The 26030-nt window shown below is 39.5% G+C and overlaps 2 protein-coding genes across 2 annotated transcripts; both read right to left on the reverse strand.

The window, feature by feature from the left end:
- Nucleotides 1–5367: 5367 nt before the first annotated feature.
- Nucleotides 5368–12333, reverse strand: LOC146670607 (uncharacterized). The gene is made up of 8 exons (XM_085408077.1): nt 12244–12333; nt 9658–9810; nt 9029–9328; nt 8626–8922; nt 7453–7539; nt 7229–7309; nt 6956–7011; nt 5368–6243 (listed from the first exon to the last, which is right to left on the reverse strand). The coding sequence occupies exons 1-8, from the start codon at nt 12308–12310 to the stop codon at nt 5950–5952; spliced, it is 1335 nt and encodes a 444-aa protein (XP_085264203.1). The 5' UTR covers nt 12311–12333; the 3' UTR covers nt 5368–5949.
- A 3078-nt stretch (nt 12334–15411) lies between these two features.
- On the reverse strand, nt 15412–24498 carry LOC146670608 (lachesin-like). Its single transcript, XM_085408052.1, has 7 exons — nt 24462–24498; nt 23009–23323; nt 22286–22591; nt 21332–21421; nt 21107–21193; nt 20839–20888; nt 15412–15924 (listed from the first exon to the last, which is right to left on the reverse strand). The coding sequence occupies exons 1-7, from the start codon at nt 24496–24498 to the stop codon at nt 15790–15792; spliced, it is 1020 nt and encodes a 339-aa protein (XP_085264178.1). The 3' UTR covers nt 15412–15789.
- Nucleotides 24499–26030: the final 1532 nt, after the last annotated feature.

The following is a 26030-nucleotide window of genomic DNA, read 5'->3' on the forward strand; positions in this document are numbered from 1 at the left end:
TTTATCTGATTTAGTTCTGAGCTCAGATAAAATAATTATTGTGGGTGATTTCAACATCCATGTAGATGCTAAAAATGACAGCCTCAACATGGCAACATTTGGTTTCTCTTCATTGGCTTCCTGTTAAATCCAGAATTTAATTCAAAATCCTGCTCCTCACATACAAGGTCTTAAATAATCAGACCCCATCTTATCTTAATGACCTTGTAGTACCATATCACCCTATTAGAGCACTTTGCTCTCGCTCTGCAGGCCTACTTGTTGTTCCTAGAGTATTTAAAAGTAGAATGGGAGGGAGAGCCTTCAGTTTTCAGGCCCCTCTTCTGTGGAACCAGCTTCCAGTTTGGATTCAGGAGACAGACACTATCTCTACTTTTAAGATTAGGCTTCAAACTTTCCTTTTTGCTAAAGCATATAGTTAGGGCTGGACCAGGTGACCCTGAATCCTCCCTTAGTTATGCTGCAATAGACATAGGCTGCTGGGGGATTCCCATGATGCATTGAGTTTTTCCTTTCCAGTCACCTTTCTCACTCACTGTGTGTTAACAGACCTCTCTGCATTGAATCATATCTGTTATTAACCTCTGTCTCTCTTCCACAGCATGTCTTTATCCTGTCTTCCTTCTCTCACTCCAGCCGGTCACAGCAGATGGCCCCGCCCCTCCCTGAGCCTGGTTCTGCCGGAAGTTTCTTCCTGTTAAAAGGAAGTTTTTCCTTCCCACTGTCGCCAAAGTGCTTGCTCATAGGGGGGTCATATGATTGTTGGGTTTTTCTCTGTATCTATTATTATAGGATATACTGTACAATATAAATATATATTTGAGGCGATTGTTGTTGTGATTTGGTATAAATAAATTTGAATTGAATTGAATTGAGTTCTAAGAGCAAATGGTGGAGTCCCAGATTTTAAGCCCTATGGGAGTGTCCGCAAGAAGGTCACGGACACCTTATTGATCCTCTACCTAATCACGTGAGCCAAGGTGTGAAAATGAGTGTGGGTCAAACTCCAGACGCTTTTCTTTCTAAGCTTCTTAGACTATTCTCTGCAAAATGATTTAATAAATTAATTTATGATACTGAAAATTTGCTTTGAAGATTCACAGTTACTGTTTTATATTTCCGAAAAAAAGCACAATAATAAAAGTTTTATTGTCTAACACATAAAAACAACTGAACTGTCTCTTTACTGAGAGGGATTTTATTCTCTCAGTATTTTAATCTGTCTGCATGAACGCATGCTTCTGTAAACTCATATAGTTATCAGTTATAAACACAGTACAGAAGCACATCACTGAAACTGTACTGACTATATAGAAAACTGTACTGTAGTGGCGCGGCTGCCCCTCTGTTGGTCTTCCATGGTCTCTTGTGTTCTGGGGGCCTCTGGATATCTGGAGTTTTGATCTCCTCCATACCCGCTTCACACCCTGGAGGACGGGGCTGTGGCCCCCCCACACTCCCTAGCAGATCATTACATGGAGAAACCTTTGGAATGCAAGCATGCTGATCCACACAGGTATGCACACATGGGTATTCACAGACGCGGACTAAAGCTTTCTTGGCTGCTGCCTCAAAGCACACTGTGCGCTGTCTATCTTGCGTGCTGCACAATATCGTTTATTATTTAGTAAATATTGATATCTATGGCTAGCTAGTTTATTGTGATGGTGCTTTGTTTTCTCTATTATTATGTTGCTCTTTGTTGTTTGCTGTCTCCTCTGTTTGTTTTTTTTGTTTGTTTGTTTTTTTTTCTCCATACAGGTGACCCAGGAGTTCTTTTTTTTTTTTTTCTCTCTCTTACCCCCCCTTCTCACCGTCTCTTCTCCCCTTTGGTTTTCTTTCTTTCTCTCCCCCTCTTTCTCTCATTCATTCCCCCTGTCCTATTTATTAAAAAAAAAAAAAAAAAAAAAAAAAAAAAAGACAAAGGATGAACTGAAGCTCTGCCATCACGTAATGTCGCATACTGCTGTTTCTGATGTCATTTAAAAAAAGAAAAAAAAAAAAAAAGAAAAAAAAAGAAAACTGTACTGGAGGCAAAAATGTATGTTGTAATAAATGTTTCCATAACATGATGTCATAACAGTATAGCAGCGACTAGCATGTAATACCAGATATGATGTGGTAGAAACCTTTTACCTGCCATCAGTGAGAGGATGAATAGCAGCAACTTCATCTGTTGTTTTTGGATGCTCATCTTCAAATCTTGATTGTCTCCTGAGCTCGACTGATGTTAGTGAATTTCTGTCTGTCCTCACCCTGTTTTACTTTTAAAAAGAACTCCTCCCACCTTCATATCTCATTACTTTGCGTCAGTAAACTAGATGTGGTTTGAGTTTAAATTAACAGGAAGTCCACAAAACAGGAATAGCAGTTCAGAAAATGACTTTATGAGTTGTAACATGAAGTAAAGGCTTTTTTTGTTTGTTTTGGGTGATTTTTTTAGTTGAAATCTTTATTTAGTTTTTAACTGATACAGTTTTTACTGGGGCGTGGGAGAAATGAAGACAGTGGTGGTGATGACTAAATAGAAATTAGGAAAAGAAGCTGACTCATGCTTCGCTGTCTTTATATATTTTTAATAGTGTTGCATCATAAATAACAGGATATGACTCACATGATTTTGCAGTACAGTCTATACTAGAATGACTCTGAAATATTTGTGTTGTAAATATGCTTTTAAAAACAGAATTCAGTGATTTTCACAGCTGTTTAAAACCTGTGTTGCATCACATCTTTTCATGTTCAGCAGGCAGGATAGGACCCAAACACAAGAGGGGAAAACTGAGAGAGGCAACTTTACTGCTGTAGGTATTTCAACACTAAAAAAATCAGAAAGCATAACCAAAAACTAGGAACAGACTCTGAACTAGCATTGAGAAAACACAGACAGCATACGTGTTGGGAATAACGCCGTTACTTTTTTCAGTAATGAGTAATCTAACTAATTACTATTCCTATCATTACAACGCCGTTACCGTTACTAACAAGAAAATGCGGTCGCGTTACTATTGTGATCAGTTTACGGCACCTTATATCAGATGTAGCTGTAAGTAATCTGGGCGCTACAGCTTTAAGCAGCTGTGCGCGCTCCGGATGGCAATCACTTTCTGGCAGGGATCTCTTTTTGGCACAACACCTGGAGCTAAGAGGGCAAAACAATCACATGAGTGCTGCTGCTTGGCTGAGGAAGAATAAAGTAGTCAGTGTAGTTCATGTGTTGTCTTGTGTAATTAGTGTGTAGTGTTGTGGATAGTTTTGTGTTGTGTGTCCGAACAATGAGGCGACTGCTGTCTCCAGGTAGAAACAGGAATGATAGATCTGCAGGTATCAGGCTGTGATGTTCTCCTTTAGTGGACATAAATTTTTGGAGTGGCACAAATAATTTGTGTGGCATCTTATTGAATGTAGAACAGCTGATTGTTATGTAAATAGTTTGAAATGGTTATAAAAAAAGGGTAAAAGGTAAATGGCTGCAAATAACTTTGTGGTTTGCAAAACTTGTGCATATGATTTTAAAATTGACCATTTATATTTGCATTTAAAGTTATGAAATGTGATTCATTAAACATGTTTGTGGTTGTTACAGTAAAAAATATAAGTTTCTACTCTGATTTTTTATGGCAGCAGTTACTAAGTTTTAATATTACTCTTATTACTCTTTTTGTGTCACAAAATAAACTTTTAAGATATTTTCAGGCAAGAATGCAGCTGTGTAAACTTCAAATATCTTCTCGGTTTATCAAGATATCACATATTTGCAAAAGTGCTCCGAAGTGCTCCTTGATAGCTAGCCGGGAGCTCGAGGGTCACTAGAGCTGTAGGGAACAGCGAACTCCCTGCACATCGTTTTCAGGCCCCACGCGGTCTTTCGCTACTCAGTGTTTCCCCCTCTTGGTGTCCTCTGCCTTGTTTAGTTATGAACCAGTAGTTTTGCCCTTCTGCATTCTGTTGTGTCTGAAATAAGTCAAATCACCAAATACATTAATTATTTTGTCTCAATAAACAATGTTCAGTTCTTCCAAGCGATCTCTTTTTTTTTTTGAAGTGTATATAGTCTTGTCTCCCCTTTGACCTCCTGTTAGACTCTAATGTTGATTTCATTGCTGGGATCTCTAAAACCTGCTTTATGGAATTGCTTGTTTTTCTGTTTTGCCACAGATTTTTAGGTTGTGTTTTCTGAGGCAACCAAGAGCTCAATGCTGCCATCTACTGTATCTGCTGCTCATTAAAAACCTCATTAAAAGGAGAATAATAACAAACTGACAAATTGATTCTAATATCACAGACAGAATACTCGTGCAGTTCGTGTTTTCTTAATGAAATGTATGACAAATATAAAACTGACAAACAGTTGTTGAATAAACATGATAAATTATCCCCCCGATTAAAACTGGTCACATTATAACTCATAAAACTGCACCGTAGACAGACGGACAGCTTCCAGGCGGTTTCTATGTACAGCAGGGGTAAATTATCTCTTACAAAGCAAAAACACTGATGTAAACAATATGTCCGATACACACAGCACCGTGGATATATTTAAGCATGAAAATATTGAAGTCAAGCAAACTGTTTAACTACTACTGCACACATTTTCGTGGTACATGCTGGAAATGATTTAACATCATTTACTGACTGATACAAAAAATGTATTCCAGACAACCTCTTCAAGATATTTTTCATTGCTTAGAGGAAACATTGTGCAACAACAGTATATATATAAATATAACTCATAGATCATAACACAACTGAAAGCAATAAAAACAATAGAAAGTGTTGAAGAGAGAGTTCTGTGCTGTAAAACAGAGGTGCACATTGCACTTCAGACACATCACTTTTTTGTTTCTGTGCACACAGGAATCCTCATCTTTACTCTTGATTCAATTCACTTTGACTTTTATAGTCCAAGGGCGTAGATTTGGTTTTGGCATTGGTGGGGACGGATGATTCAACCACCAAACCCTGCCCTGTTTGTTCTTTTTTTCCCCTTTCTGTCTTTGCTTCTTGATAACAAAATGAGAAATATACTTGCCTACATATGCTATTCTATACTTTTAAACCATTTAAAATTACAATTCATAGTTTTGGTTACATGGTTACAGACGATCTTAGACTGAAGTGGGACAAAGAACATAGGAGTGGTATATACATACATGCATATATATATATATCTGTGTGTGTGTGTGTGTGTGTGTGTGTGTGTGTGTGTGTGTGTGTATTACATATGGCTCCCTTAAAAAGTTCCCTTTATCACACAAGGGCAATGGAAAGAAGGAAAAAACATTTTTTTAACATTCAAAATGAAAACACAGCATGAAACATGAAAAAAAAACCTCTATATCTTCTTACACTCACATGTACTCTTTTATTTACAGTTTGTCATTTTAATTACACTTACAATGGCAGCTTCACACATCATCTGGTCCTGTGACCATGTGTCAGAACAGGATGCCCCACCGTACTAATACTGCTCGACAGTGACTCAAACATCTTATAGGACTGAAATTTGATACTTTTTCCAACACTCTGATTGGTTGGCTCAGTTCATTTCACATGTACTGGGCATGTTGTTGCCCAGCAGCAATGCTGTGCTGTAGAGAGTTAAGTTATAAATAACAGCTAATTCTTTTGATATATTATTATTCAATCCAGATGCTTAGGATACTTTCACATTCCTTGTGGTTAAAGTCAGTGGCTCTAAGTGTGGATGTTGTGTATCGTACCACAGTGTGGTACAAAAGCACTTGACCTCTTTGTTGGCTTCTCCTCCTGTGAAAGAGGCAGGTCCGTATCTTCCTGATAGGCTTTAATAATTATCTTCACAGGGAAATAAAATCTAAGATCTCAGAACAGATCAGCACCAAAACACCATCACAAAATCACTGTGACTCAAACACTAAATACATTATTTTTATTCATAAATCTGTTATATTCTTTAAATAAATGATCTCATTTTCTTAGCTTGTTGACTGTTGAGTAGAGCGGCTCCTCAGTCGGCGGGTACAGTTGGGTGTCACTCGAGTCAGTTCGACATTTGGGAAACTTCACAGTAGAATATTCACAGGCAGAGTAGCCGAGTCTGACTGTCTCAGCAGCAGCTTTATCGGAGTTTTGAAAGTTAATGGTAGCATAATGTGTTGAGGGCACAGGGTTTGGAGAGCTGACGGTGGCATAAATTGTGTTTGTTGCATTTTCTGAGTCTGGCAGCTGGAGGCGCTCCTGTATCTCCTCATAGGTACAGTCCTTCACGGGAAGAATGAGAAATTATTATTTTTTTAAGCAGTGTATTTGATTTCTTTACTGAAGTAATATGATCATTATTTTTGGTCATGTGAGAGAACTCTGACTACACAACTGTTGTGTGTGGAAATAACATTTACATGTCTGTTTATGGTGAAGTCTTTGCTTTCTTTAAATCCATAAACTTCATTTCACTTCTCAAATATCACGTTGTGTGTCTCCTATATGATATATTTAACTGACATTTGTTATTGTAACAACCATCGATTTATACAGGAAAACAATGACTATTAACAAGGTTGGCCAAACTTTTGCATCCCACTGTAGATTTCGGGACATGTATTCTGTAATCTGTAGTGGAATACATTTTAAAAGTAACCTTCCCAACACTGGTTATGCTGAGTTGGTTATGTCTAAGGTAAGACAGTAAACTAAAAACTAATGACCATGAGCTGTGATTGCAGATGAAAGAACGAGGTTAAAACTGTTCCTGATCAGTGACATGCTGCCAACAGCGCCTCCTTCATGTGAACATGCTGACACCTATTCTGGGAAAGTGAAGCCAGATAAAGAAAAGAGATCCTGTGCACGGTGAACTTCGGATGAACACACTGGGAAGAAAACGAGGTTTTGATCTTGTTTGCCGCAGAAGTGTTGCACAGTAAAACTACACCGCACACCAGCAAGACAAAAAAAGCAACATTTCCACACAAACCTCTTTGGTACGGCATGCTGCTGCACCATTTCCTGTGTTTTTTGAACGTGAAAATCCTGTTAAACAGAAAACAAAGACAGCAAAACATAAATGAGCAGTTTATGTTTTGGATTTAAGTGGACATTTACAAAGATTATCAGCTTTAATGAAGTAATGTCTGGATACTTTTGCTGCTGTGTTTTTAGACAGTGTGAGATAAGGAAGTACATGAATGTGGTTTGTGGGTACAAATTAGCATATCTAGTAATGTTGTGCAAACAAACAGTAACTTACGTTTATAGATTAGGATCATCAGTATCACAAAAAGCAGCACAGCCACACAGACGATCACAGAAATGATGGCCTCAGAGACGCCTCACAAATAAAACAGAAACATATTCAGCATCAGTTAAAAAGAAAACGTTTGCGACGCACACATTTCTATGCTGAGGAATTTAAAGTGAATTTTACTTAAATGAAAAAGTAAAAACTAAAACAAACTAAAAGTCCTCTCTCACCACGTGTCCCAGCAGCTGCAGCTGTAGTCGTCGCTGTAGTCGTCGCTGTAGTTGATGAAATGGTAAACGTGGATGTTGTTGGTGATCCTGAAAGAAAAATGAAGGTCAAGGAAGTTCTACTTATGAAAATGTTTGAAATTTTTATTGATTTTTATTTTAATTAATTTGATAAATAAGACAAAATGTGTCGGTTTAAAGGTTTATTTTCTTCTTTTTTCTGTTAAAACAAGGACCTTAATAATACATTCTAATCCCAAATTTGTGTCAGTAGTTATTAAAATTGACCTGATCCAACTTTTACCTATGGTTTATTGTCACAGAGACAAAAACACACAATTAATGCAGCAGAAATTAACTGCATGAATATAACCGATTAATGCTGCATTTATTTGAATTTAGCATCCTGCTAATGTTCATAGCTTGACATCACACTTTCATAGCTCATTGGGACACTTAGAACCGTTGATAATGATTCTTCACACTTGTGTAAATGTCTATCTTTCTTTTAAGCCCTGATCTCGAAGCTGGAACCGCAGATTTTTAGCTTTGGTTGATAATTTTCAGACATCACAACTCAAAGGGAGGAGCAGGAAATGAAAACAAATGCAGCAGCATTGCTGTAGGTACTCTGTATGCTTGGTAGTCTGTTTTAGAGTAATGGGACTGACTTCTAAAAGTGGCTGATGAAACCATACAGAGCCAGTTAAACTGATTCTTTCGCAGCATATACAGGACTCACTGCAGGTCTCACAGGTCTGCAATCAGAGCAGACTGAAAGTTGTGGAAGCACACAGATTTAAGATTCTGTGTAGTTATTTTAAAGTTAATGTTAAATCATTTTAGTTGTACAATCTCAGTCCTTAATGACACAAAAGGTTATCAGCTGAACACGCCCACGTTACTGTCTTAAAGCTCTTTCTGTATCAAACCACTTCCTCTCATGTAACGTTTTCCTGGTTTGCTTCTTTACATAAAATTAAAGGGTTCATTGAGTTTTTATTATCAGATATCAGAAGTCTTCACTTTAGAAGACTTTTTATTGGCTGAAATTTAACAGGACAAACGTATGTTGTTATTATAGATAAAGTTTATGTGAATTATTACTGCTCTGTAATATCCTGTACATTGTGAACATGTCAAATAACACCCACAGAATAAAACAGCGTGACTCACCTACAGTCAGGATCAGTCTGTTGCAGATTTGTTGGTTGTCGTTTTTCGCTCGACACCAGTATGTCCCGCTGTCATCTGCTGTTACATTTCTTATTGTAACAGTAATATTTGTCTTGTCTTTATCATTTATGTAAAACTTCTTGTTCTTATCAGGCTCATTGGTCGTTACTAGAGTTTGACATATAGATGGATCGTCTCCCTTACAGATTGATTTTGAAGGTGAGGCCTTCTCTTTGCATTTACACCAGTATGTGAAGTTCTGACCAGCAGCTGGTGATCTTGTGAAATTAGTAATATCTGTAGAAAACAGAAGAGAGCAAGTACTTGAAAACACTGTATTTAGGCACGCCTTTAAATAAAACGGAAACTGCAACAACTGGAAGACATTACGAGAGTTACTCACGTTCCACATCCAGTTGTATTTTTTTGAGTGCGACCACTTTTTCTAATTTCACTCCACACCAGTAGACACCTTCATCCTGTGAGCACACGTTACTGATGGACAGGCTGAAGTTTCTGTTTGTCTTTGTGAAAGTGAATCTGCTGTTTGACTGTCGAGGATATTCTACCATGTTCTCACAGACAGAGTTATTCTCTTTGCAGAAAAAAAATGGTTTGTTGTCTCCTTCATAATCACATTTGATCGTGGTTTTAGTTGTTCTGTACGCAATTTGATTAAATTGCTTCAGGCATTTAATTTTCACTACAAAGGAGGAAAAAACGGTAGATTAAGCATTCCAAATGAAATACATTAACCTAAATTAATCTCCTCTTAATCTGCCTCTCTTTTTTAAAAAAAACTGCAACTTTTTGAAAATGATAATTTCTTAATTTAGCTGATGAGAAATGATGACTTGTCAGGCTTAGGCTTTTAGACTAGAAGACAAAAAGGCATAATAATAAAACTAAGCTGATCTAAAATTTGATGTCTATCAGTTTGTTAAATGCTGCTTTAAAAAATATGTGCTATTAAAGTAGCAAAAACTTAGATATCACATGAGTGGTTTTTGTTTTTAAAAAAGGAATTCTTACCAGAGTTTTTACAGTTCCAAGAATCCTCAATTTTAAGTTCCCTGAAGACCACTCTCAGGATGGTTTGCTTTCTTTGTTGATTTTCTTGAGCATTTGGTTTGTTGCAGGTGAATTCAACCGATGGGCATTTATTCGATTTTGATATCTCACAGCCTGAGGACAAGCATTCACTTCAATTCAGTCACTTAAAAAAAACCCAGAGATTCATTCAAAACTCTAAAGATACGTTCGTCACATGTTGCCTCCTGTGAGATTCCTGACACCCCTCCCCCACCCATCACCTTCACTCAATACCAGGTTGAGATGCAAATGAGGAGACTTCACTCAGGCAAGTCTGCTGGACCAGACGGAGTGAGTCCCCTTGTCCTCAAGACCTGTGCCCCCCAGCTGTGTGGAGTCTTTCATAAACTGTTTATGCTGAGTCTGAGTCTGCAGAGGGTCCCGGTGATGTGGAAGACATCATGCCTCGTCCCTGTACCAAAGACGCCTCGTCCCAGTGGCCCCCAGGATTACAGGCCCGTGGCACTGACCTCCCACATCATGAAGACCCTGGAAAGGCTCATCCTGGACCAGCTGCGACCCATAGTAAGACCACATCTGGATCCCCTTCAGTTCGCTTATCAGCCTCGTCTCGGAACAGAGGACGCCATCATCTACCTGCTCAATCGTGTCTACACCCATCTGGACCAGCCGGCGAGCACTGTGAGGGTCATGTTTTTTGACTTTTCCAGTGCTTTCAACACCATCAGGCCGACCCTCCTGGGTGATAAGTTAGCAGCGATGCAGGTGGATGCTTCTCTGGTGTCCTGGATTGTTGATTACCTGACAGGAAGACCACAATATGTACGTCTCCCACAGTGTGTGTCTGACAAGGTGATCAGCAACACAGGGGCACCACAGGGGACTGTCCTCTCCCCCTTCCTCTTCACCCTCTACACCACAGACTTCAGCCACTGCACAGAGACCTGCCATCTTCAGAAGTTTTCTGATGACTCTGCGGTGGTTGGATGCATCAGCAGGGATGATGAGACAGAGTACCGGGCTGTGGTCGACTCCTTTGTCACGTGGTGTGAGCAGAATCATCTGCAGCTCAACGTGGCAAAGACCAAGGAACTGATCGTGGACTTCAGGAAGACCAGGAAACACTTGACCCCTGTTTCAATCCAGGGGGTCAGTGTTGACATTGTGGAGGACTATAAATACCTTGGAGTACACATTGACAATAAACTGGACTGGGCTAAAAACACCACAGCACTTTACAGGAAGGGCCAGAGTCGTCTCTATTTTTTGAGGCGACTGAGGTCCTTCAACATCTGCCAGAAAATGCTGAGGATTTTCTATGAGTCTGTTGTGGCCAGTGCGATCCTCTATGCTGTTGCATGCTGGGGGAGCAGGCTGAGGGTCGCAGATGCCAACAGACTTAATAAACTGATCCGTAAGGCCAGCAATGTTGTGGGGATGGAGCTGGACTCCCTCAAGGTGGTGTCGGAGAGGCGGATGCTGTCCAAGATAAAGACAATGTTGGATAACACCTCCCACCCACTCCATGACATGTTGGTCAGTCACAGGAGCTCGTTCAGTGAGAGACTGAGATTACCGAAAAGCACCACTGAACGACACAGGAAATCTTCCCTGCCTGTGGCCATCTCCCTGTACAACGCATCCACTTAACACACTGTTTGCTGCTACAACTACACATGTTTCTTTTCCAAATATTTATTTATAAGTGACTTATGTATGTATGTATGTATATATATGTATATATTGTACTATTCTTAGTTAGCGTATTGTCTGTCTTGTCTTAATGTTGGTTTAAAATGGAGCACTGTAACAAAAAATAATTTCCCCCAGGGATCAATAAAGTATTCTGATTCTGATTCTGATTCTGTAAACATCACAGTCTATCTATCTATGAAGTTCTCAGTCATCCAGGGTTCTGAATAGGAAGTCCAGGACCCTCTTTGGGGCACTCCTATAGGGCTTAAAATCTGGGACTTTCCACTAATTGCTCTTAGAACGTAAGAAGCTTCAGTTCTAAGTTTCTTGAATTCTTCAAGAAACTTAAAGAAGTCCGGATGCTTTTCTTTCCAAGCTCCTTAAATCAAAGTCTGTCTGCATTAGTAGATCATTAAGATTAAGTAATCACATATTATGTTAGATTATCATATATCAATTAAAAAAAAAGAATAAATATGAAGTTTCCTAACTGTATTTGGACTTATTTTATCTTTTTGTATAATTGTGATGAGGCTATTACTTTTACTGTATATGTTTCATTAGCTGGACCAATCAGTTTTTGTCATAACTCAGACCTCCAGGAGCTTCATACTTTCACTCCTGCAGTGCAACGAAGTGCAGAAAAAAAAACGCATTATCTGGTTATAGCTTATGTTTGTTAAGTTGAAAAATGTGCCGTGGTTAAAAAAGTGGAGCAGTGAGTCTGTTAAGCTCATGTTCAAGATATTCAAAGAGAGCTGTAGCTATACCAGCCCACAGGATGTACTGATTCAAGCTACTTGCTTAAGATGCAGTAACAGATCTCTCTGTCTCTAATATCAGTAATAAAGCCATAGTTATAGTTTTTACCTGTCAGCAGGAACATAATGAGCAGGAAACTGCTTTTCATGTTGTTGGTCCTGAATGCTGAAGTCATCTTTAAGAAATTGAAACTCTGAGTTCTTCTTTTCATCTCTGGGGTGATGTGGTTGTGTGCACAGCCGTGTTTCCTCAGTTTATATTTTGGGCAAACTAAAAGTAACCCTGCCCCCATCTTCCTCTTCCTCGCCGTGTTTCTGCCTCAACCTAACACTCTCCACGAACTCCTGATTACTCCTCACCTGCTACTGTTGACCAGACTGCATGAAAGACAAACTGCTTGAGTGCTGTAGTTTTATGTCATGATACACTGTGTGTGGCAGGCAAAGACACACACAGCTAGAACGAGATCACAAAAAAGTTAAAAATGTGAAGACATGAAGACAACGCACATTATTCTAACAGACAGGAAGCAGCAGGTGTCGCTGGTGTTAATCAGCACTTCCCCTTTCAGGGGTGTGACCTCTCGTCTGCTCTTCTCCCTCTACACAAACGACTGCAGTTCAGTTTGCAGCTGTGACATGACAGTTATCTGACTCATTAGCAATGAGTTTGCATACAGTCGTGGGTTGAACAGCTGGCCTTGTGGTGCAGTTAGAGATGATTATGCTCAGAACTCGAAGAGAGATGACAGGAGGAGCCGTTGTCCCCCATGAAGTTACTTAACAGCACTGTCTGCTGTGGAAAACTTCAGGTTTCTGGGATCCACAGTGTCCTAGTAAAATATACTGCAATAATCCAGTCTGCTCGTCCATCACTGCATAATTTGGATCAGCCATAAAACAGGACAGTGAGCTCTATAGAAAGAAATTATTGAAGCAGACTTGCCCTCAATTCAAATCCAGTCAGGAAACAGGCAGGCAAAATCATCGCAGAGCCCTCACACCAGGTTCTGTCCAACTCCTCTGCTCTGGCAGGTGCTACGCCAAAACCAGCAGACTTCTGTATGGGTCCTTGCACCATTCCATCATAACTATACTATACGTTCATTGTTTATAAAATTAAGTGCAGGATTGGCATATTTGATAAGGCTGATGCAGTCTGATTAAGCGTCACAGGTTTTACAGCAGCTGGGGGAAGGAGACACAGGTGGGCACGTTCAGACAGTGAGACAGGGTAAGAAGCCAAACGCAGAATGTGAAGAAGTTTTAACAAATAACCATTAATGACATTGGAAAACATGAAACATGAATTTAATTAAATAAATAAGAAAATAAAGCCCAAAGTAAACAAAGAGAAAACATCTAATAATAAGCAAGAATGCAAAGCTCCAAAGAACTAAAAACCAGGGACGACAGCAGACGTGGAGAGAGTTTTTATTACAAAAAATGTGTTTTTCAGGACAAGCAGGGTCATGGTGTCCTACTGTATTTATAAATCTTAAACAACAATTAAACTAAAATTGTTGTTTATAGATTTCAGTCTGACAGCACCATCCTCTGTAAATATGTTGTATTGTATGTTAAGTCTTGATGTATTCAGATGCATTGGTGCAAGCACTAAATATTGTTTTTAGTCTTTAAACACATACAGTTTGTAATAAACCTAGAAGACCACACGAGATGCAAATGCAAAACTTTTTTAATAGCATCATCAGAAGCTTTTTTAAAATTTCCAAATCAACTACAATACAAACTGTAACTGAGAAAGAAAAGAACAAAATAAAAAGGTACAATCATTAATATGACGATGAAGAAGAATTGCTTAAAAACATGAATGGTTTCATCCTGGGAGGAAACACATCCCATGGGGGTTGTGTCAGGATGGGGATAAAAAAAATGGCAACCTACTTTGGAAACCCTTTGTAACAAAGGAGCAGCTGAAAGTAGCATCGACTGAACCTGACGTCATGGCGACCATGCACAAAAAACAGAAACAAAGGTAAAAAAAAAAAAAAAGCTGCGAACAGGCAAGTAAAAGTGCACATTTGGGAAGTAACAAATGAATAATAATTTTAAAAATAGCATAAAAAGGTTCCTGGTGCAGCTCTAATTGTCACGGTTCTGGGTCATTGTGACCCAGCTTTTTCTGTTTTTCTAAATATATGATTTGTTTGGGTTTTTGAGTTGTGCTGGTTTGATTTGGTATTAAGGGTTATTCTTAGTTTTGTTCTCTTTACTTTATTTGGTGTTCTGGCCTTCAGTTTAAGTCACTGTCTTCTCTGTTTTGTGTCATATTCTTCATGTCTCTCTCAGTGTCAAGTTTGGGTCCTTTTTTCCTGCCTGCCTGCCACACAGCCAACCATGACACTAAGGCTACGTTCACACTGCAGGCGAAAGCGCATCACGATACATATCCGATGTTTTAGGAAGCGACTGCTGTTTGACGGTCATGTCGCATTAAATCCGTCTTTTACGTCACTGACACAAGACAGACGCTAATTATCAGCCCCGGAGAAGACACCGCGAACGCTTCCTGGCCATCCAGTGTAGATGTCAGTGAAACTGTTGGGAAGACAACGTGAACATTTTCTTTGTACTGTATAATCTGCAGATTCTGACAGAAATCTGCAGCTATCCTTTGAAGCAGCGCTCCTCTAAAACAGGAATAAGGATCATTATTAGGTTATTTACATTATTATGTGAATAACAAAATAACTTAAAGTAAAAATTGGGAAATGTAAAGTCCGAAGTCTTTATATTAAGGCCATCAGTCAAACAATATTGTTGCTCTGGGTCTAACCAGAGCGCGTTGTGTGTGACGTCTTCTTTTGCGCATGCGGCCGCTTTGAGCGTTCACACTAGAGCGCGTTTGCTGTCGCATTTTATTTGTATTGTGAACAAGCAGACAAAAAAATCGGATTTGATCAAAAAATCGGAATTGAGCATCAAGACCTGCAGTTTGAACGTAGCCTAATATCTTTCAGTAGATTTGCTGGTTTGGATCAACAGTGGGGGGCAGATGCCTGCTCTGTCCTTGCTTGTCCAGGTAACTGTGGGTGGCAAACACACCATGTCGTCCCTTTTCTGGCCTATAATAGGCTTGCATTTTTTTAATATAGTGCTGTGAAAAAGTATTCTGCCATCTTTCTGATTTTTTTTCTATTCTTTTAATGTTTTTTTGCATATTTTTTACATCTTACATTTTTCAGATCATCATTTTAAACAATGGCTTTTTTATTAAGAATATTTCCTTCATACATATAAACAAATAGAGAAGAGAAGGATTACAAAAGTGAAATAAAGGAAAAAAATATAAACGTAAATAACATAGGATCTGGCAAAATAATCACATTCATTCCCACCCAGGTCACTGCCCTAGATCTGTACAGCTGAAAAGTTCTTATAGATTTTGGATGCATCAAGAAAAGGTTTGAAATTTCCCAGATCATCAAATTTTAATAGCTAGAAAGCAAGCAGTAAATAGAGGAGCAGTCAGGACTTAACCCTTCTCAGTGCCGCAGTGGCATTGCAACGACAGGGAGTAGAAATTGTCAATTGAAACTCTGGATGGATGATTTGCTGTAGACTTCCTATCATGCTGGCCTGGTTTCCACTGACTACAATCTGTATCAGAGTCAGCCTCACCAGAGATGTTTTAAACCTTGACTTTGGATTCATGCATGAAGAAAGCTGGGTTTGTGGGGAAGTTGGTAGTGGCATAAACTGTTTTCATTGCAGGTCTTGTGACGGACTTCTGGGAAGACTCGTGTATTGCCTCATAGATATTATCCTAAAAAATGACAAACACAAAAAAGGTTTATATCCAATCTTAATAGTAAGCATTACATGTACTAAAGACCTTAAAAAATGGAATTGCTCTCTATCACTAAAACCTGCTAATTACTGCCCAGGTGCAAATCCAGCTCAGGGGCTTTCAGGAGCACTGCAGTTGAAACCGGCATCACTGTAAACATAACCAGCACCCCATTCTCTGCGACCTGCTGGAGCGGGGGGGCTAGGAGGAGGAGTTGGCCGTCCGACTGCGGTCTGGAGTGTGGGGCCTTCCTGCTGCTGCAGAGTCGGGGCGGTCTGCCTCCCCCCACCGCAGGGAAAAGTGTAACACCACCTGGGTCTGGGTGCAGTTCCCCCCTCCAGGGGCAAGGGTACCTAGACCCGGTTCGTAGAGTACGCTTGGGGAGTGTGATCGTGTGTACAGCGTCTCTTTATGTCTGTCTCCACGTTGGTTGAGTGTGGAGTAAGTGCATATGAGAGCATGAGGGTGGGAATGGATGTTTGTGTCTGTGTGTGCCTGTATGTCTGTGTCTATATGTCAGGTTGGGTGTCAGGCGCCACCTCTCTGGGGACATCTCAGGCCCTCCAAGGTTTGGAGGCCTATCTCCCCCTACCACCACTTCCCCTGCCAGTGGCGGACTCCCTCAGACATCGGTGCGTTGGTGGTTCTTTGTGTCCGGGGATGGGCGTCCAGGTACACACCGGCTCACTCCTTGGCGGCCGCTTATCGGGGCCTGGAGCCTGGGGCTCGCTCGGGCCACTTCGGAGGTGGGGTGCCCCCGGCCTCTCGGCCTGGGGCTCGGTCACTCAGGCACGGCTGGCTGCCGGCGGAGCTCACGGGCGCGTCACTGCAACTCCCCCTGGCTTCTGCTCCGCGGCTGCTGAGTGAGCCCTCATCTGGGACTCTCCTCAGCTCTTTCTGGGACAGTGGCGCGGCTGCCCCTCTGTTGGTCTTCCTTGGTCTCTTGTGTTCTGGGGGCCTCTGGATGTCTGGAGTTTTGATCTCCTCCATACCTGCTTCATGCCCTGGAGGACGGGGCTGTGGCCCCCCCACACCCTCTAGCAGATTACATGAAGGAACCTTTTAAAAAACAAAAAACAAGCGCGTCCATGCTCACAGGTGTACACACGGGTGATCACACCCACAAACTACACCCTTTTTGGCTCCTACCTCAAAGCACACTGTGTTCTGTTGATCTTATGTGCTGCACAATAATGTTTAATATTTAGTATTTACTGTCATATTCCCATATATCATTGTGATGTTGTTTATTCTATTACTCTTGTTCTCTTCTGCTTGCTTGCTTTTTTCTTTCTCAGCAGGTGATCCAGGTGATTGATATATGCATTTTTTTTTCTCTGCCCGTTCTGTTGGTTTTTGTCTTTTGCCCTTCTCCCCCGTCCCTCTTCTCAGCTGTTTCTCTTTCCCTCTTTCTTTCTCCCCTTCTTTCCCCCAGTCAAGTCTGTCCCGTATTCAGTAAGTGAAAATAAAATAAACAATAAAAGGTGAATCAAATGGACCATTATGGCAAGGCTGGGATGGTCAATTTGGTAAAGTAAATCCAACAACATGTATGTAAACTTGATTTTATATTTGAGTTTCTTGCAAACAGGTTTTCACTAAAGTGCACACACTGTTCTGTTAAATGCCGTATGTGTAAACCTGATTTAGACTGGTTATGAAATTTTACTGAAAAACAGTTTTTACACGGGAAAACAATATATGTAATAATAAAGTAATATATATATATTTATTGTAATAATATTGTAATATATATATTACAATATTATTACAATATATGTAATAATATTGTAATAAATATATGTATATATGTATATATATATATATATATATTAAGGGTGCAACAATACTCGTATCGATATATCGATACAGTGCTTTCGGTTCGGTACGCATATGTATCGAACAATACAAAATTATTTATTTATTTTATCAACTTTTCTTCTGACGATGCTGTCTGTGTTGAGCGCTCAGTGGATCTGCGTTCCACTACTCCGCCTAGGCTACACTCTCGAGCGCAGATCCACTGAGCGCAGTGCAAGCTAGAGACAGAAGCTAAGCTTGTTGCAACATGGCAACTGCCCCAACGCTACCCGAAATTGAACTTCCCCCATCCTCATTTAAATGTGGCATTTGGAACTATCTTGGTTTTCATGTGAAGTATGACCCTGAAGGTAAGCACGTCATGGACAAAAGTAAAACAGTATGTTGGATGTGCCATGCAATGCTCAATTACATGGGTGGGAACTACTGCATTAGCGCCGTTTGCTCATTAGCGTGTTGACGCCGTCTAGCCCCACGCACGGGGCGATCCGCGGTAACTTGTTAACGGAGATTTGCCGCGTTATGGCGTTAACGTCATTTCAACGAGATTAAAGCTGACAGCACTAGTGGGAACACAACGAATATGACTGCACATTTACACCGACATCATTCTAGTTAGGGTTGCCAACCGTCCCTTAAAAAACGGAATCGTCCCGTATTTCGAAACAAAAGTACACGTCCCGTATTGAGCTAATAAGGGACACACTTTGTCCCGTAATACAGTGAGAATCAAAAGTAGTCTATAAATGTTAATGGAATTAACGGTTTGTTTGAAAACATAATTCCCAGCCCCTCTCCTGCTTTGTGACCAATGAGCTGACAGCACACTTATGACAATTCGAGTATGACAATTCAGATGCTCATCTCATTGGTCGAGGAAAGGTCGCTTGCGGAGAAAATACCGGAAGACAACAGATGACCACAACAAGAAGCATGGCCAACAGGGAAACAAACGCCGACACTGCGGTGCAAGTCTCGGACAACAGTACACCTAAAGCTGGGCAGACACTGTGCGATTTTTTCAGTCGCGTTATTCAGCTCCTGCTCAAACTGCACGATTGACTCGCAGGGGTTAGAAGTTGGTAGGTCACGATGCAGGGTCTCACACTATACGGCCCGATGCTCTGATGCGACCTGAGTGCGCACACTGTGCCTCCATAACATGAAGGTTATAACAGAAAATCTGTCGCGCTCTCTCTCTCTCTCTGTCTCTCACTCACACAGACACACCACCATCAACTTTGCTAAATTGCTAATGAAAAACATTGATCAGGCAGCTGTGATTGAGCAGCAGTGTAAATCCAACTATTTTCACGGTTGTTGTGGTCGTGATAATTTTGTGAGGCCACATCGAAAAGGCTCGGATGAGCTTTCCAAAGTTCTACAAGTTGTGCCTCCATCGCTTGTGTCCAGATCACACGCTGCACAGCCGTGCTGCTCCGTCTTTTTCACCGACGTTTACGTGTTTGCACGTGAGCAGTGTGAGCGACTGTGGTGACACCCTCACGAGCGATTGATGATCGGGAGCTGCTCGAGTTGTTAATCGCTTCTCGTTACCCCACGTATACTACACGATGCACGATGAAGGCCAAAATCGGGCCGATCACCAAATCGGTCGCACGACTCAAAAATCGTCTCAAAATGGGCCAAAAATCGCACAGTGTAAGCCCAGCATTAGAGCAGCAATGTTTGTTCCCCTCAGAGAAAGAAAAAAAAAGGCTGCAAAAGTACAGGGAGGAATGGGAAAAGGAAAACACCTGGCTGGGAAAGTGCACGACAAACACCTATAAAGCGCACTGCACTGTGTGCCGGCGCACTTTTTCCATAGGCATGCTTCTAATGGTGGGCACATGAAGAACATGAGAGGCGTGAAAGCTCGGGGAACCCTTAACCAATTTTTTGTCCACCAGGCCACGGCAGAAGCAGATATGGTATGTAAACATTGGGGTTAATATGGGCATGTGCAGTGAATATCAGCGCTATGTGGCCAGAAGTGTGATAATATAATTTATTTTGTGTAATAAACAACTGCAAGGATAGATGATTACAACAAATAGATGACTAATACGTAAAAGTAATACATAGATGAATAATGATGATGAGTTAAGATGTGTAATCATGGGAACAAGCGGGTTTACAAACAGGAGCAGCTGATTAGCATTAGAAAAGCTGAAATAATACCTCAACTGAAGCCAATTGTACTAAATGCACTATATGTGCACAGTTACAAGAATATTTTTCGTTCTATTGCTTTCTATTAATTTATATAATTTTAAGTTAAGCAGGACAGAGTTCTTTTAAAGAAAGATTTACTTATATTCTCAAAAGTTAAGCATGACAGGCTTCTGTTTAAGAAAGAGACCTGTTTTACTGTGTTAATGTTGTCATTTCGAGCTAAAAATAAATGGCTAAATGATCATTTGTTTCCCATATGGTCATATCACAAAGAATATGCATCTGCTTAAATCAAATTCAAGTCAAATGGTTAAAAAATAATTTCACACACAAAAAAAAGAGCTACCACACTGGGAAGGGTGAAGACAACTGGGTTGCCCGGCCCTGGCCACGAGGTGTCCCTTATTTATTTTTCAAGGAGTTGGCAACCCTAATTCTAGTGCAAAGACAAGTGGAAGCAGAAAAAAACAACAAGCACGCAGGCTACAAACTAAACTTTGTTTAATATGCTGCTGAGAATATAGCCCAGGAGAAGCGTATAGTATAGATTTTATTTTGGAAAGAGACATTTCTCTGTAATAAACTCTCTTTTCCAAAGATGAGTGATTTCTCGATCAGATAGATTTTTTTTTAATCATTATTATTTTGTTGTTTTAGCAACATTAAATTTAAAAACTGTACTAAAATATATTATATTAAAATATATATTTCTAATTTTAATAAATGACAAATTAAAAAGGCATGAACCTTTTTTGTATCGAAAAAATATCGAACCGTGACACCAAAGTATCGAACCGAACCGAACCGTGAATTTTGTGTATCGTTGCACCCCTAAGAGATATATATATATATATATATATGCGCGCGCACACACACACAGACATGTATACATACTTCTTTGTTCTGTGCCTCTCCATTCTTTCTGTGTTTTGACCATGAAAAACCTGACAGAGAAAAATAAGAAAGCATAAAGAAGTGAAAAACATTTTTCTTTACCTAACAAAAAACTGTCCAAACTGACAGACTTACATTTGTTTCTTTTAATTTAATTGACTAATATATGAACCGCTAAATGTGTCTGACTACTGAAAAGTAAATATATTTTAGATACTTTATACATGACTATGTTAGAATGGGCATTTTAAATTTATATTTTACCTACATTTGTAGGTGAAAACCGCAATAACCACAAGTAGCAGGAGAGCAACGAGGACAGCCGCAGTGATGACCACAGTTAAAGGAGAACCAGCTGTAAGACAAAAATCAGAAAGAAATATCACAATAGAGCTGTAAACACAGACATGTCTGCTAGAACTGTCAGTTTAATAGAATTCACATAAATATGCTGACAGACTCTTTTAATCTATCAATAAGAGCACTTTCTCACAGGGACCTGTCACAGGAGGTGTCTGGGTTGTAGAATTGGTGGCTGGAGATGAAGGATTCAGTGATGTAGTGGAGGATGTAGTGGAGGGGTCTGGGTACACAAAAGTATGTAAGTTGTGCATTGAAACAATAGTAAATTAACAAGCTGCCATTATTACAGATAAATTAACAATATTTAGTGAATTTAAAAAAAGTTCATTATTTGGAAACATCGCTGCCAAGTTTAGTTTCTTTTTTCATGAGACATAATATATAAAATACAATGAAATGATTGTACCATTTTTTTACTGCCTGTATTTATTTCAAATGTATTAGATGACCATAATAGGGATATCATCTCTGAGTTACTCTCATTACTTATAGATCAAACATTAGAAAAAGGTAGAGGATTTTGAAGCACGAATTTTTGTCTCACATGGATTATTTGTTCACATTTGGCCATTTATAATGAGCTTTCAATAGCAAAGAATAGTCCGAAAACAAAGGTTGTGTGTCTGAAATGTCCTGTTTCACTCTTTGTTTAAAGATTCTAAATAACATTTAATTTGTATTCTTCTATCAAATATACTATATGTTCCTCTTTCTTCAACATTTGTACACAAAACTGTTAGATTGTCAAGAACGTCAACAAAAGAGAACCAATGCACTCATTGCACACACTGTGTGTGTGTGTGTGTGTGTAAAAAGAGATGTGCTGTCAAAAAGAGAAGGCAAAGAAATGAAACAAATAAATGTTAAAAATGTAAATAAAAGACTAAATCATTCCCTGCAAATAATTAGAAACTAGTCAAACCCTTTGACCAGATTATGCAAAAAAACCCCAAAAAAAACCAACCCTCTACCTCGTACTGTAGGAGTTTCTACTATGACTGATGTGCATTTTAATACATGAGCAAGACATGAAAACATGTGGAGCACATAAATAGAAACACACATACTAGATTATTTTTCTCACCTTCAACCTCCAGTTTTATTTGTCTGACTGAAACTCTGTAGCTTCCATCCTTTGATCCCACTCCACACCAGTAGACACCAGCGTCCTGTGAGGAAACATCCCTGATGGACACGTTGAAGCCTCTGTTGGTGTTTGTGAGTCTGAATTTCCCGTTTAACCTCTGACCTTTTGTTGACAAAATATCGTTACAGGTGAAATTCTCCCTTCTGCAGAAAAACTGGACCCTGTACTTGAAATCATCATCTGGATGACACTTGATGTTAGCTGCTCTGGTCACAGTTTGAGTAAATGGCTGCTGGCAGTTTTCTGTATAAAAATAAAGACAAAACCCCCCAAAGCAGGACGATAAAGTATTTGAATGTCATTCATTATATCACAACATGTAACTTGTACTTTGTCACACACTACTTTAACATTTTTAACTTCCTCGTGTGCTGACAAAGGTGTGAAACAGATGAAGACACGAGCAAACTGTGAAATTTCCTTTCAAAAGTCTGAGATGTAAAGTAACTTCTGAGATTAAAAAACAAACAAAGTAATGTAAACATGCGTTTAACCTGTAATCTGTAATAAATCTTTACATTTCCAAACTATGATTTATGTTGTGTGATAGAAACAAACTATATAATACCAAAATACAGGTGAGGAAATCTGATTTTAGTTATTAATTTCTTGTGTTGTACTAATAACATCAACAACAACAATAATAATCACATTTCTTACCAGATTCCAATTCCTTTTTGACAGGAGATCTGTTTGAGCCTTGATCAAATTCACATCTGTACGTCCCAAAGTCTGCTTGTTTAAGATCTCTGATGCCCACCGTGAGAGTTTTATGTTTTGTATCATGGTACAGAGAAAATCTGCCTTTATCGTCCCAAACATCCTTCAGAGAGCTTCGTAAGCTTGTTCTATTGGGAATAACTACATTGACGTGGTCATATTTTTTATTTGCTCCAGGATATTTGCAGATGAATTGAACCCATCCTTGTTTGCATGCCTTCACTTCATCTTCATCATCACCATCGGCACCACGACCTGCAGATCAAAGACAAAAAGTTGTTTTGAATATTTTTAGTATTTCTGATTTGAGAGAGATGATGTTGCTACACAGTCGTCACTATGAGTAAACTGCATGTTGAACTTTTCCAACAGGTTTGTGATTTTTGCTTTTTGAAAATTGGTCAAAACCTCTTCTCTCAAAACAATAGAAGATGGGACGGTCTCTACATCAGAGGTGGGCGAACTCCAGGCCTTAAGGGCCGGTGTCCTGCAGGTTTTAGTTGTGTCATTGATCCAACACAGCTGATTTAAATGGCAAAAAATACCTCCTTAACATGTCTTGAAGTTCTCCAGAGGTCTGGTGATGGACCAATCATTTGATTCAGGTGTGTTAAACCAAGGTGATATGTAAAACCTACAGGACAGCGGCCCTTGAGGCCCGGAGTCCCCCACCCCCCCTGTACATATTAGAGACCAAACCTCTGCCCTGATGGAAGAACCTGATTCAATCATTAGTCTGATCTTTTCGTATTTTTGGTCTATCAGGAAGGCTTTCATTTCATGTAGATGCTCAAGGTCGTTAAGAGTGGCACCACTACTCTCACAGCACAGTTCAACTTTTTTCCAATTTGCTCATTTTTCTGATTATAAGACTTCTAAACCTCCAAGTCAGAGAAATGTTTGAAAAAATGAATCAACAAATGAAGAAGAAAACATTTAAATTAATGTCCAGTTTTTGCAGATGACCTTGGTATAAAGGTGTTGGGATATTCACCTCTGAGAAGATTGGCAGCTCTCTTGGGTGTTTTCCACTCATGAATAATCACTCTAAATTTTGAATGATGGACTTCAAATTGTATGACTTGAAATAGTCTTACAAACCCTTCACAAATTGATGGGCAGCAGTAGTTGCTTCTCTAAGATCACTGCTGATGTCTTCTCTGAAATGACGTCATGTAATAAATCATGTGTCGTTGTTCATCTAAGGCTGTTTATACCTAATATTAAGACCTTTCATTATGTTGTGACATGTTAACCCTTAGGATTTACAGAATCTAAAATTTAAAGCTTACTTTGTTTTTATCATGACTGTAAATGGCAACAATTTCTGGTCATCATATACATGAAATTATTATAATAATGAATGTGTAATATTACTAATCAGTAGTCTTACCTGTCATCAGCGTGAGGATGAGCAGCAGGAGCTTCATTATTTTGGTCGTCTCTTTGAGTCCAAACAGTGCGCTTGTTCAAGCGTCTCCGCGATGTCGTCTAAAACTTTATAGTGCCACTTTGTTTCCAGAAAAAAGAGGAAACTGCTAACGTCATGATTATCTAAAAAAGGATATGAAATATGTAGTTCTTCCTCAGTGTCTATATGGTTTTTACAGAATTACATAATCTAGTTTAAAGTTAGACTATAGAAAGAAAACAGGATGTGACTCACTTTAACTCACTGCCCATTGCACAAAAACACAAAACCACAGCTTGTTTCATCAGCTGTTATTTTCAAAAGTGTGGTACGAGTCGCAGCTGAGTGCAGTCTCACTTTGATTACGTGTCCACACACAAACTGAGCTAAAGAACCCGCTTTATGGATAATAACAATAATAACAACAACTGCATACAAACATAGCAAAGCATCGTTTCGACCTTCTGTTTTTGTGACAATACTTTTTAGAAAATGAAAAAGTTGACCTACTACTTGACCCAGTTTTCTAAACTCGTCATTAGTCATTGTTAAATCATGATTACTGTTATCGCAGCAGCACAACTCACAAAAGATGATCCACAAAACACTTTACACTACATCACAGGGCCAGGCTATGAAAGTAAGTGCTAAGTTTAGAAGACCTCCCAAGAATACATGTAAAGGGTTTGTTTACTCATACTAAGCTCATTCAATTAAATAATAATAATAATTTAAAAAAACGATGCTGGGTCTAGTATGTTACTATTATTACTTTTTTGGAGAATGCAGTAATTTAACAGCTTACTAAATCAGTAATACACTACAATTACAATTATTTTGCTACTTCTATTACAGGGTACTTCAATTAGCTCCACATGGGCAGATAAAAAGGAAGAAGAAAGACATCAGTCGTGCTTTCTTCTTCCTGTGTAGTTAAGGTACAATTAGCTGACTTCAATTTGTAGCATGTGTGTGTGTGTCTGAGATGTGACAGTGGCAGGACCTCCTGCTGTTGGATCTCTGGCTGACACACCTGTGATCCATCAGTTTATCTTCCTGTTGTGCACTTATGGACGAGCGCTCTGTCAAGAGCATCATCAAATACTTCCTGAGATTCATCTCTGCAAAGAAAACTCACCAGCCTGATCTACCCACTCCATAACTCAACCTCCACCATTTAAGTGGCTTTTTAACTTTTGCAGTAAATCCTTAAACTTGAATGATGCGTTTACTTCCACCTGCTGCACCAGCCTGGGAACCAACAGAAAATTGTACTGACACAGAAATGGAGATAAATGAACAACGATTGAGTGAAGAGGGAGAAAGTTTGATCAGACTAGAAATGGACTGTAACAATATGTTACTAGCGTGTGTGAATGTTTGAAACTGGGCATTACTGGAGTTTAATGAGTGAATAGCATCTGTTGCACAAGACACCATTAAAGAAGCATCCTACAGGGATGCGCGGACCAAACAGTCCTCATACGAACTCCACAATCACCAGCAGATCGTGTAGATTGTGTTGAAACCTACAATTTAAACCCATCTGTC

Source organism: Rhamphochromis longiceps, linkage group LG5, assembly GCF_057381845.1.
Source record: "Rhamphochromis longiceps isolate RC_006_pf linkage group LG5, R_longiceps_female_GT1.1, whole genome shotgun sequence".
In the NCBI taxonomy this organism is placed as follows: Eukaryota; Metazoa; Chordata; class Actinopteri; order Cichliformes; family Cichlidae; genus Rhamphochromis; species Rhamphochromis longiceps.